Source organism: Salminus brasiliensis, chromosome 23 (genome assembly GCF_030463535.1).
Source record: "Salminus brasiliensis chromosome 23, fSalBra1.hap2, whole genome shotgun sequence".
Taxonomy (NCBI): domain Eukaryota; kingdom Metazoa; phylum Chordata; class Actinopteri; order Characiformes; family Bryconidae; genus Salminus; species Salminus brasiliensis.
The window spans coordinates 28,283,956-28,297,016 of NC_132900.1; the positions used below are offsets into that span (position 1 = coordinate 28,283,956).

Consider the following 13,061-nt stretch of genomic DNA (forward strand, 5'->3'; position numbering starts at 1 on the left):
AGTAGAAGCTGGTAAAGTCGTAATCAAAGAGTCTCACCTGCAGAGCACCAACCTTACGCATTTGAGAGCTATCGTCGAGTCGGCAGAGAGCCTGGAAAATGTTGTGAGCGTTTTGCATGTGTTTGCTTATGAGGGCCCTGATGGACACAAGCAGACGTTGGTAGTGGATGTGGTGGCCAATGCTGGACACACATGGGTTAAGGCTATTGGACGCAAGGCGGAGGCTTTGCACAACATCTGGCAGGGCCGGGGCCAGTACGGGGACAAAAGCGTGATCCATCAGGCTGAAGACTTTCTGGAGGCCAGCCGCCAGCAGCCTGTCCAATACAGCAACCCCCACATAATCTTCGCCTTCTACAACGGTGTCTCCAGCCCCATGGCCGACAGGCTCAGAGAGATGGGCATTTCTGTGAGGGGTGACATCGTCGCCGTAAACACTGTGGTCGGAGTGGGAGAGGATGATGAGCAAGGAGAGGAGGATGAGGAAGATGAAGGTGAGGATGATGGCGATTCAGGAGAAGATGAGCAGGAAGCAGAGAACATTGCTGTAGAAGAAGATGAGGACAGTGATGATGAAGATTCAGACATCATGCACACCCGTGTGGACCGAGATACGATTGTGGCCAGCTTGGCGTTCCCCACCGAAGTCAAGGTGGACGTCTGCAACCGAGCCAACCTGGACATCACCACGCTAATCACGTACGTGTCCTCTCTAAGCCACGGGAACTGCCACTACACCTTCAGAGAGCAGGTGCTGACGGAGCAGGCCGCTCAGGAGAGGCAGGAGAAGGTCCTGCCCAAGCTCGAGGAGTTCATGAAGGGCAAGGAGCTGTTCGCCTGTCATTCTGCAGTTCATGACTTCCGTGTTATCCTGGACACGCTAGGTGGGCCTGGAGAAAAAACCCGTGCCGAGGAGCTTCTTGCCAGACTGACCGTAGTGCCTGACCAGCCCTCAGAGCGCACAGAGCGACTGGTCACCAGCTCCAAGGTGAACCGCAGGTCACTCACGATCTTCGGGACTGGGGACTCTCTGCGAGCTGTCACCATGACCGCCAACAGTGGGTTTGTGCGTGCAGCCGCTAACCAGGGGGTGCGCTACAGCGTGTTCATCCATCAACCTCGCGCTCTGACGGAGGGAAAGGAATGGAGAGCCACGCCAATATGAGTGGAGGAAGTGAATGAAAGGCATTGGAACGGTGGTGATTCCCAATGCTGGTCTTGGGGAACTCCCAGGGCAGTACTGGGGACTTCACATTATGCTTATTTATTTAGTGCTTTCCTTCACTTAGCACACCTACTTCAGCTTTCTAAAGGGGAATACCACTGATGTTGCAAAAGTTGCACATTTCACATCAGACTTGATGGTTAAATGATGCAGAGATTTTGAGAAATTGGTGGATTTCCCCTTTTCCTAATTAACCAGCTTTTCATGTGCTGGGCCAGGTGTGTTAAGAGTAGAGAAAACCAAGCTGCGCAGAGAGAGCATGGGAGTCCTCAGTACTAGGATACTGTAAACCAAAAGGTTTAAGGTTGTCCTTTTGGACAGGCTTAAATAAATACTTCAGTGGTGTTCTTTTTTTGGTTGTACTTCAGGACCAGGGTTTGGAACCACCTGCATTACCGCGTGCAACAGCACTTTAAATGCAAGAGATGCAAAGCCCCATTATATTCTAAGCTGTAAAAGGAAACACTTGCAAGAGGCATTGTCATACAGTTGTACACCAGTTGCACATCCAGCTGCTAATGTAGGCAGCATGAGCTATAGTGTATAATCTCTGTTTCTATGAGCTCAGTGCCTCAACTCTAGCCAGCATGGATGAATATACCAAATGCCACATGTGTATGTTAAGAGAGATTATACATATAGATATATATATATATATATATATGCTGTCTACCAGGACCATGGATACTGTATCCCGTGGCTACCTGTCATCAGGAAAACCTCATTTGATTTCTCTTTTCAGATTTTGGTTTCTAACCTGTTTGCTCAGATGTGGAAGATGCACTATGCTGGACCTTTTTTCTTTTGCGAAAGAAAAGCCAAGTTAAAAAATAAACACCCATAAAATGTCTTGCTTGACTGCTTGTCGTTGCTCGGTTTCTCATTGGCCTGTATAGCTGTTGGTTTATGAAGAACAAGAGCTTTTTAATACTCATGTTTTACGAGGTATTGCTGTGAAAGATCTTAAAGGCCCGTCATGAAAACCTGTTTAATTATTCATTGAAATAATCAAATTCTGGTCAAATTTAGAATCCTGTGGTTTGACACTGTGTTTAAAGCCTGTCTTTGTTATTTGGGTTTTTGCAAATATAACCACACTAAACTAGACATCAAAATGTAGGGTTACCTGCTGTATATTTTTCCAGGGCTGTCCAAACTTTCTCTTTTTGCACCCAAGGTATAATGTATTTGGTGGGTTGAAGGCCAAAAAGACAAAACATTAAAAAAATCTACATCAGTGGACCTGATGTAGATATTCTACACAACCAGATGACCTGTTGATATTCTACACAAAATAAACAAAGAGGCCCGTCTCCCGTTGTTAAAAAGGTGGACAGAATGGTGTGGAATAGCCAAGTGAGCCTAATATCAAACAGCCTATTAAACCCTCCACCACCCTTGAAGTTTTCCAAAAGCTCCGCCCACCTTCACAATACATCATCAAAAGGGCCTTGATCGGTTATTAAAATGGAAAAGTTCCCCCTTCAGAGGTCACTACGTATGACGGTACGAGCTCAGCAGGCATGTTTACCACAGAGACCGGCGCAGATAAGCGCTTGGCTTTGACCAGAGTGCCGCTTTAAGTGTGGCGGTAATTGCACATGTATAAATGGGAGATGAAGTCAGGGTTACTGACAGAGCTGACACCGGCACCAATTACGCGCAAGACGTCTTACACAACTGCTGGACCTGGCCCTAATTTCTGACCCTGATCTGAAACCTGGCACCTTCTCCCAGGCAACTGGTCATCATTTAAGACGTCTTACCAAGGCAGGGAGGGAGGGGTGCTGGATGAGTTCAGAGCCTCCCAGGGAAACTCTGGGTACCCCCCAACCCTCCAACCCTCCAACTGGGAGCCCTCTGAGGCAATTTGTTGTCATGGGCTCATGACGTCACCCGAAAGAGGGCAGCTCCAAAACAAGATGCCAAACTTGCCGCTGGTGGAGAGCGGAAAAAGTGGGAGGCAGATATCCGCTGAGACGGTTCACTAGCTCGGCTGTCTGAGGGTCTGGAGTGATGAGAGGACGGAGATGCGGCTGGAATCGCGCTGGCTTTAGTTTCCTTAGTTTCAGTAAGTCGAAAGTAGCGAGGTCTGCTGAGCTAGAGGTGGCTAGCTAGCTTAGCCAGCGTAGCGTTAGCTAGCTAACTTAATACTAGCCTGAGATTTTAAACGTAGTGGCTATTTTTATTATTATTTTTATATATAGTAAAATAGCCTAACCTACATATAAAGTAGCTACAGCACTCTCAAAACTCTCCTCTGGGTATTTACACGGGTGTAGCTAGCTAGCTAGCTATCTAGCGTTAGCAAGCTAGCTAACCACGTTAAGCCTACGAGCTGAAGAAGACCGGAGCTTGAATCTGGTGAGTAAGCTAGCTATAGCTAACACTGGGGTTGAGAAGTGCTGAAGTTGGGAGCACTAACAGATGGACTATTCTGTTTAAGTTGATGTGTAATGAAGCTAAACTACTACTACATCTACTACTACATCTACTGGTCCTGGTGGTGGAGGTGTTCAGTTCTTGCTTTGCTTGACAGCTCGACTGTTCAGGTGGGTAGCCAGCCAGCCAGCCAGCCAGCCAGCCAGCCAGCCATCAGTGTGGAGAATAACAGCAATTATTTGTAACCTAACTTATAGTTTTCTATTCCTTCTCCAGTCATAACAACAACCCAAGGCTTGGTGGAGAAGCTTTAGCTAGCATTTTATCTAGCTAAAGCATCTCCACCTTCTGTAGGTAGGTATCTACCTAGCTACAGTACCCTGACTTGGCCCAACAAGCTGTATGAAATGAAACCGGTGTCAGTTTCTTGTCTTGAGTATTTTCTGCAGGATTTTTTTTAGAGTTTAGGTTGGACCAGGGCTGTGCATATCCGTCACCACACCCTAAACAACAACAACAACAACAACATGCTGGCTCTGGGGACTCCCATGGTAATGGAAATAGAGATCCACTGGTAGACCAGTTCACCAGCTCTAGGAGATATGTTAGGTGTAGTCATGTTCATTCATTAAAAAAGAAGAGAAAACACAGTTGCAGGAGTTGTATTCCCAGCAGATGGGGGATCTAGCAAGTGTAGAGATGTTTTTGGAGAACATCAGAGATGGGAAGAGTAGTCAAACTCAAGAAAAGCATGGCCCTCTTTGTTTTGGATCGCCACCATTAGATGGTCTACAGATGGTTTACAAACTGAATGGTGACATTCAGTTTATTCTGAACTGTGTTACAGTTGGGTTGAAGACCAAGGTTAGGTTTGGGTCTGGGATTTAAAACAATGGGAATTTCTTTGATTTAGTTTTGGAAGCTTTCTATATAATTCAATTAAGATTAAAAAAAGGTTTTCATAGTGGTTTGAGGTAACATGGGCCATTTTAGAGAACCCAAGCCAGTACTGTTCACAGTGGTGGTGAATGAAACCATACGTCCAAAAAGCTCACCGTGCTTAATTTCTCTCTCTCTCTCTCATATATATGCATCCAGTCTGTGCTGTTTTAAACCCCTTCAGCCTGAAGCACCTGCCTAAAGGTCAGGGCTGAAACAGGAGAGGGTTAGGATGTGATGAATCAGCGATGATTTTCCCTGGTTCTGGAGGTGTGGCAGACGAACACCAGTGGTCTTCTCTTTAGATCTGATGATGTGCTGCACTTTGTGATGTGTGGTGTGGTGACCTGTGATGGAGGTGGTGATTACACACTTCATGGTGGCTATGAAGGGCTGGTGATGTCCTTCCTTCGTGAGTCTCCTAAAGGATTTCATGACGTCAGAGTGATGGTTTAAAGTACCTTCAGAACAAGGGGAACCTTAAAGAACACTGACCAACTGTCTGTTTCGTTACACAGAGCTTAATTAGGTCTGTGTAATTGGATTTAGTGCAGTGCAGTGTGTGAAACAATGACTACTAAATGATCCTTACCCCAACAGGGTTGTTTGTTGTTTGTTGTTTTTTTTTTCTCTCATTGGAAAGAAATTAGTGCAAACAAAGTTCCCGACTACTACGGTTGATTTATGGGCTTTGACCAGTTTTGTGAAAACCAGTTTAGTAGTAATGGCTCACAAGTTTGTCTGTAAGAAACTCCTCTTTTAATACATTACTGTGTATTCTAGGATTGTAACTCATGCCTCATTTAGAAAACCTGAACCCAAAGCATTCGGTCTCTAAAATGAAAAACGCCCAGCAGGATGTTTTCCAGTTGGCTTCACCTTTCACAATGCGTAGGACATTGCCTCCGGCAGCTGAGTAAAATAACAAATGATTGAACAACTGGAATATGCATTAGAACATATCCTATGCTTGTGAAGAGATACAGACAGTATTTTGGAAAATGGTGAGGCCTACCAGATGACACCGTCCTACTTACATCGTTCACTGGAGAAGGGGTTTGAACATGTCTAATGGAGCAATGTCTACAATGCTCTTAAAAATGAGGCTGAGAAATTCCTGGTCAACCACACTGCATTTTGGCATAATGTTACTTTTATTAAGCTGGTATTGTTGTTTGGATTAGACACACTTGTCAGCTCTCTGCTTGGCTTGTCCCTGTTCTTCTGACCTTGGCACATTGATGATTGAACAAAAGGGACTTTTACCACCATCCAAGCTGCAGTTTCAAAGTAGTGATGGTTAGTTGCCTGTTTTGATATAGAGGGACTGTGAGATTGATTTTCATGGTTAAATGATGGAGAACATTCCTGTTGCCTGTTCAGAGGTCTTGTGGGGTCCATGCACCAACCCGTCAGAGCTGTTTTAGTGGTGCAAGGAGGACTTGTACTATATTAAACTTGCATTTTTTTATGCTATGTCATGGCTGCTTGTGGTGGTTTTTACTATTCAATAATTCCACATACGATGAAAGATAGCAGACTGGTAGTGCTTCTGTAATAACAGAACTGACAGGACTGGCATGTTCTCAGTTTTAGTTCCACAAGGCCATGATGTCATTGTCCGGGTGAACAGATGAATTCAGTTCTAGCTCCATAGAGAAGCTCTTTTGTTTAGAGCCTGACGCAACAAGCGAGGGAGAGAGTGGGGCGTTAGCGTCCTGATCCTGTGATAGTAGCCAAGATGCGTTTTAAGGCGTTTGTGCGTTTCTGTGCGCTGTGCACTTGTGTTTAAGGTACACTGAAATAACTTGGGTTGTTTTTCCATACCTAGGTTGACCTCACACTGCCTGTTCTCCATTCCTGTTGGCTTGGAATTTGAGAGATGGCGACCAATAAACCCAAGGGACAGAACTCCCTGGCCCTGCACAAAGTGATTATGGTGGGCAGTGGTGGAGTGGGCAAATCTGCGCTGACTTTACAGTTCATGTATGACGAGGTAAGTTAGCAGTGATATTAGCTTCATGTTGTCTGACCCCATAGAGCACTGCACACAAGCTAACAAGTTCTTGTCTCTCTGTCCCCTCAGTTTGTGGAGGACTACGAGCCCACTAAGGCTGACAGCTACAGGAAAAAAGTGGTCCTGGACGGAGAGGAGGTCCAGATTGACATATTGGACACAGCTGGTCAGGAAGACTATGCTGCAATTCGAGACAACTACTTCCGCAGTGGAGAAGGATTTCTCTGTGTGTTCTCAATCACAGAGTCAGAGTCTTTCGCTGCAACAGCTGACTTCAGGTTAGGGGAAAATACTTCAAAGCTGTGATAAATATAATGTGGCAAAACATTAATAACTAAGCTCCTGCTGAAACCAGTGATAATAGAATACTTAGACAGAATCTCGGCCCATTCCTACCAAACCATCAGCTTTTCCGTGGCTACTGAATGGCTAATTAGTATTTATTTCACAACCAGTCCTCAAGAACCGCTACAGTGACCCTTTTTTATCTGTTCCAGCCACCAGCATAGCTGAACTGGTCAATCTGCAACACTTAGAACTGGTTTGTGAAACTGCTGCTACAAGGTAGTCTTTGTCTGTGTCAGAGAGCAGATTCTCCGGGTTAAGGAGGATGAGAACGTGCCTTTCCTGCTGGTTGGAAATAAATCAGATCTGGAAGACCGGCGACAGGTGGGAGTGGAGGAGGCAAAGGCCCGAGCCAATCAGTGGGAGGTCAGCTACGTGGAGACCTCAGCCAAAACCCGTGCCAACGTGGACAAGGTACAACACACACACACACACACCAACCACCTGCATCACGGTAGTTTCTGATATTGTAGTTAAACTAGCTGTCAGTACATCATTCATTCTTGATTTGTTCCAGGTGTTTTTTGACCTTATGCGACAAATCAGAGCTAGGAAAATGGAGGATGGCAAAGAAAAGAATGGGAAAAAGAAGAGGACAAGTTTGGTGAAGAGGATTCGAGAGAGATGTTGCATTTTATAACGACTATGTCTGTACGTGCCGACACCAACTCTTTCTGAGCCCCGTTTGCTTTCCTCAAGGCTTCTACATGTGTAATCAGCTTCTTATTTATTTTTTCTTCTTCTCATGAGGTAGTGAGAGTCATTAACTTGCTGAAAAGAAAGGCATCAGCAACAAGGACAGTTTTAAACAACGATGCTGCTTGAGACACTGAATGAATCGTAAGCATAAAAATGCTATCAAGCCATTTCACTTTAACATTTAAATGTACTGTATATAGGCCATCTAATGTGGCACTGCTGCATATGTGTTGCATATGATTGTAGTTTTTGAAATTCAAGGAAACAGAGGGCCTTGTTCTCCCATGACAACTCTGAAGTAGGAGTCTAAACACTAAACAGCATTTTAGGCATCTGGATGCTTAGTCTGCTCATGGTCCTTATACAATAGTCCCTCATCAACTTGGGCCCTTTACATTTCAGACACACTTTAGTATGGCTGAGCACCAAAGGCTGATGTTACAAAGATAAGTCAGCTTGTAATGAATCAGTGGTTGAGAAATAGTGACGACACACATCAACTGCTGATTAAATCAAGTGCCTTTTAAATATAAAAGTTCTACTTTCTAAACTGGGGTGCCTAATTCCAGTTCCAGAGCTCAAGAGGTCCCAAACTGTCTGATTTCCCTCTACTTAAAAACTAACCAACAAAGAAAAATGGTAACTGAAATTTAACGAGAAGAGTCTGAGATCACATCCTGCGAGAGAAGGTTGGCATTCTTGCCAGTAAAGACATTTGCTGCTTTTTAAAATACAACATTTTAGTGATGAAATTTCACTTAAAAGCTACACATTAAGTTACTATAAACATATTTTGCGGATCAGAAGCATGTGTGATATTTGAAAGGAAATGGTAGGGCTTTTATCCATCTTTTGTATGTTCTACTCAGAATCAACTTTAGTAGTAGTTTTAGTCTTTAGAAGTTGTGACTAGTATCTGGCTTGTAATCCAGATGCTATCCACACGCATTTACACTCCGTAGTCAAATGTGTCTCCGGTTAGTCAGACTGAAATCTGTTTGCTGTTCTCTCGTTCCATGGCCAGTTATCACTGCTGTTGGGGTTGTAGAATATGTTTCGGAGACACTGCTATAACATGGCTCAAATGCATCTCAAGACAGATGAAGTGCCCAGGTGTAAAGAGATTCTTTGCCGAATATCATACGAAACACATTTGTTTTAGGCAACCAGAGAAGCCTTTCTGCTAACATCCCACCACATTCAAAGAGCGAGTTAACATGTAGGGAGCACATTCATGTGAGAATATGGCCTTTGGTTACAAGAGACAGACCATATAACACTACCGCCACAGAGTTTAAAGGAATAGTTCGGCTAAGAATTTAATGACCTGATTCATTTTATTTTTTTTAGCCCAGATGCAGTTGCTCAGCCAAGACATTTGATATCGGATGATGCTTCTTTAGTTCACAATGGAAAATGCTAGGCTAACTTTGCTAACAAACCTCAGACATTAGACTGTCACCTACTTCAACATTTTAGCTAAAAACGTTGGCATTCAAATTTAGCGTTTGTTAGCAATGTTAGCCTAGCATCTCATAGGTTAACTAAATAAGCAGGTACCAAATGTGTCATCTTTAATTATTCTTTTAATGCATGAGCTGTAGAAACACTCGTTTTCTCATGTAATCTCCAAGTTTGACGCCTGCAAATCTTCAACTTTAATTGATCGTTTTAAACATGTTGAGAAATAGAAATTGTCTAGAACAAAAGAAACCAATCACTGACTGCTAAAGCCAGAATTACACAGAAATGTCCAGGTTAGTAGCACTAGTTTAAAAAAATGAATGTCGATTCATGTAAATACTTTAAATAACACTGAGGTTTGATCCTGCACTTAATTTGATATTCACATATTCATAATATCCATGGACATGGACTGGATTTAACTTGTTTGTTAATGATGTACACCATTGCATAAGCTTGACTGTTCTGTTTTGGAATCTACTATTTTGATGCATTTGAGTTTGCTTAAGCTGCTAGCAATGATCAGAATTGACATATCGTTATGAATGAACAAGACACATTAGCTTTAAATTCATTTTAAAAGACGCCTCAGGAGATCAAAATATGATCCTATACAAACAACTGATCAAAAGACACTATCTGACTAAGATTAAGGTTTGTAAAACCTGAAATTAACACAAAATGGAAAAAGTTCATTAGCATGACATTGGTTTCAGCGTTGCTTTGCGTTTATGAGCTCTTGAGGCTGTTAAACCATTGCAGGGAACTGGCACTTTGTTTGATTTGCAAGATTGTTTCTATTGTCTGAGCAGGTTTTGAACTGGTGTATGTAAAATGTACATGCCCTTGGAAACCTTCATAACTGAACACTTAGCTACTGCATCTCCTGTTATTTAATTGCATATCTATGCACCTTTTATAAAGGACTTTATTTAAAATTACCCATATTGCTCGCTTTGCTAATAATGATGGTTGACTGATCTGAAATGGCTAAACAGCATTATGGGGGAAGGGGGGGGGGGGGGTGTTCATGCTAACATTAGCAGTTCTGTATAAAGTATTCCTTTAACCACGCAATGGAGGAGGGTCTGTTTACTACCTAATGCGGCTGATTGACATGATTGCAGTGCCTTGGGGTAATGAAGCTGAAACTTGACACTCAGCTGATGCCTTTTGGTATTTACTTTGTACTGTTCTGTTCAATAAAGCGTACAGAGAAAACCTAAGATTTTTATATTTTTCAGTGCCGGAAGTTGTTCTTATGTACTGGTCCAATTCTTGTAATGAACTTACCTGTCACTTAAGATGGATGTTTTTTTTTTTTTACAGAATAATAAAAAAAAAAAATCGCATTACTGCTACTAGAGTTCAAAAAGGAAAAAAAAAGTTTCAAAAAAGAGCCATGGGGTTTTGATTGGATTTTACATTACTGCTGTAGTTACAATTACATTTATGACAGGAAAACAGAATAAATCGGGGTCAACATTGAAATATATAGAACTAAAACAGCTATAGCACAACTTAATGTGGCATGCCACATTTGCTGACAGTCTGCTAATCTGAGAAACTGAACAAAAGGAGGGATAAAACAAAAAAAAACATCACATGTCTCTACAATGACTTTAAACTGAACAATGCATCAGAAAAAAAATATTTTCTCCTCTTTGAATCTGTGGCATCTAATTGAGGTACTTTAGCTTTTAGAAAATCCTGAGTATGTAAAAAGAAAAAATAATGCCAAATTTTTAATTATCAAACAAAATTTTGAACGCATGGGCTTCTGTTGGCCCCATGTTTACATAGTTCAACGTCAGTCCACATCGTCCGCTTTATATAACAAGAAAATATTTGACGAAGTCAAGATAAAATTAAAAATAAAAAATGCTTGCTGGTACAATATAGGAAGTGTGCGTGTTCAGAGGTAGGCTGATGTCCAAGCCTCATTTTTCATCCTTTTATATATATATTTATATATAAATAAACACTGCACTGTGATCCAACTCCACTGGAGCTGAAGAACAAAAAATGAGGTCCAACTAACTGCTGCCAGTGACTCTAGCAACAGTAGCCTTACTCTGATAGTCCAAATCATGGTAAAATATAAAAGTACAGTAGAATGTCTCTCAGTATACAAACAGGCCGCTGTATAAAAAATTTTAAAAAGCTGGAGCAGCTTTGCAAGAGTTATTGCTATTGTCAAGTCCACGTTGCCACTGCTTTCACTCCAGGACCCAAGTGCAGAGTCCGCCCTGCTAAATAATAATAATAATAATAATAATAAAAGACAAACAGCTGGAACGGGTCTGCCCTTGTCGTCACTGTGACCATGACTAGTTTTAAAACAGATTCAGTTCGAGTTCGAGCTGTAGTACCTCCCTTTCCTGCCTGTGTTTGTGGCTTGCTGGGTGCTGCATTTGGACTGGGTGTCTGTGACTGAAATAGGCTGGAGGTTAGCCCACGGATCTTGAAGCATAGACGGTTTGTAATACTTGTCCGTATCATTTCCCCCTCTCTCCCTGCCAAACGGTGTGGATGTCCGCGGTGAGCCCTTTAGGAGACAATTAGTAATGTAAAAATATAGATCACAATCAATACTGAAGCCTAATACTGTCCAGGCCAAAACATTACATATGAGGTCAGTGTGTAAAGGACTACACATCATGCTGCTACATTAGTTAATAAAGCAGAACACACTGCGAGGCTGAAGCTCCTCATTTTGAATGATCCCGGTCCACCTTAAGTGGCGCAGAACTAAACTGCGCTATTTAAGGTGGACCGTAAAATGTACGTAAACTTCTGACCCATTTTTAAAAAAAATATAAATATATATATTTAGCAACTGGAGAAAAAATAAAGCAAAACTCGATGTGTCTACCTGAAAAGACCCGCCGTGCTGCCCTGGGCTGTGGTAATAAGGCGAGTGTCGGTGTGGGGTGCCACCGCGGACACCACCACCGCCGCCGCCGCCGCCGCCGTTCGGCCTGCGGGGCGTGTGACCGGGAGATTTGCCGCCGCTGTATTTGCCGTTACTGCCGCCTCTGCCAGCACTAAAGTCCCTGGGCGGCGTGTTTGGAGAGCCGCCGTAGCCTCCGTACCTGGGACCGAACGGAGGAGGCGGGTTTTGGAAGGCCCACGGCGGCGAGGGGAGCATACCGGCCCCCCTCTCCATAGCCGGCGGAGGGCTGCGAAACCCGCCCGCTCTCGGGCCCGGTCCAGGATACGGGTGTCGAAAATAAGGCCTCTGCATCTGATCTGCCGAAATACCCAAACAGCGAACGGGGAAATACCGAAATACGCGAGAGCTTCGCTAAGTGTGAATCCGCCACTAGCTACTTGGCTAACGCTAGCTAGCTAAATACTCGCGCGCGCGTCCTCGTTTAAATGTAGCTAGCAGGTAAACAGTCGACTCCGCCTCCCCTCAGCAGGCCGCAGATTCGGTTCGAGGACTTAAATCCGAACCATATTCAAAGCAAAGTTACTTTATCTGCTAACTTTCCGCGGTTTAAGCGTTTTTCCTTGTATTTATCCAAGAAGCTAAACGGCTACGCTACCACAGCAAGACGTACGACGACCAATTGAGTCCGACGTAAACACAAACCTGGCGCAACTCCGTTCCGGAGAGCAGCTTCCCCTCAGTGCTGGCTGTTTTGTTCCGGTTTTGTCTCCGGATTTTTAGCGAATTAATTTTTAATGGATATCTATTAAAATGTGACTCTAATACGACAAGACAACACCGACGGTGAAATTCATCTGCTCTTAAAAGAGCCCCGAACTCCACTGAAGTTCAAGCGGTGGTGAACTGCATCTAAGTACTGCAGGGTTGCCAGGTCAAGCAAAAAATCCCCAAATCCCAACGTCTGCTTAGACCAGTCCCCTAGAAGCAAAAGCAAACCCACCATCTGTTAAAGGTTTAAACAATCTATCCAGTCGAATGTGACTTAAACAAAAGATTTAAAAATATAATATAATATATATTTTTTAAAGGTTTAA

The 13,061-nt window shown here is 43.3% G+C and overlaps 3 protein-coding genes across 4 annotated transcripts in view; 2 read left to right on the top strand and 1 right to left on the bottom strand.

Moving 5' to 3' along the window:
• c23h7orf25 (chromosome 23 C7orf25 homolog) overlaps window positions 1–2,060 on the top strand; it is a 3,410-nt gene extending 1,350 nt beyond the window's left edge. The window contains exon 2 of the mRNA XM_072668880.1: window positions 1–2,060. This exon is cut by the window's left edge and continues 168 nt beyond it. Coding sequence (XP_072524981.1) covers window positions 1–1,165 — 1,165 coding nt within the window. The 3' untranslated portion in view covers window positions 1,166–2,060.
• A 1,075-nt stretch (window positions 2,061–3,135) lies between these two features.
• ralab (v-ral simian leukemia viral oncogene homolog Ab (ras related)) lies at window positions 3,136–10,297 on the top strand. 2 transcript variants are annotated; one of them, XM_072668409.1, is made up of 5 exons: window positions 3,136–3,589; window positions 6,378–6,542; window positions 6,633–6,841; window positions 7,148–7,322; window positions 7,426–10,297. In XM_072668409.1, exons 2-5 carry the CDS (start codon window positions 6,429–6,431, stop codon window positions 7,546–7,548), a joined length of 621 nt encoding a protein of 206 aa, XP_072524510.1. In that variant the 5' UTR covers window positions 3,136–3,589; window positions 6,378–6,428; the 3' UTR covers window positions 7,549–10,297. The 2 variants fall into 2 exon arrangements, with proteins under 2 accessions (XP_072524510.1, XP_072524509.1); XM_072668408.1 differs by having other exon boundaries at window positions 3,136–3,296.
• Window positions 10,298–10,479: 182 nt separating this feature from the next.
• Window positions 10,480–12,633, bottom strand: mplkip (M-phase specific PLK1 interacting protein). Its single transcript, XM_072668878.1, has 2 exons — window positions 11,947–12,633; window positions 10,480–11,619 (listed from the first exon to the last, which is right to left on the bottom strand). The coding sequence occupies exons 1-2, from the start codon at window positions 12,316–12,318 to the stop codon at window positions 11,419–11,421; spliced, it is 573 nt and encodes a 190-aa protein (XP_072524979.1). The 5' UTR covers window positions 12,319–12,633; the 3' UTR covers window positions 10,480–11,418.
• Between the last annotated feature and the right edge of the window lie 428 nt (window positions 12,634–13,061).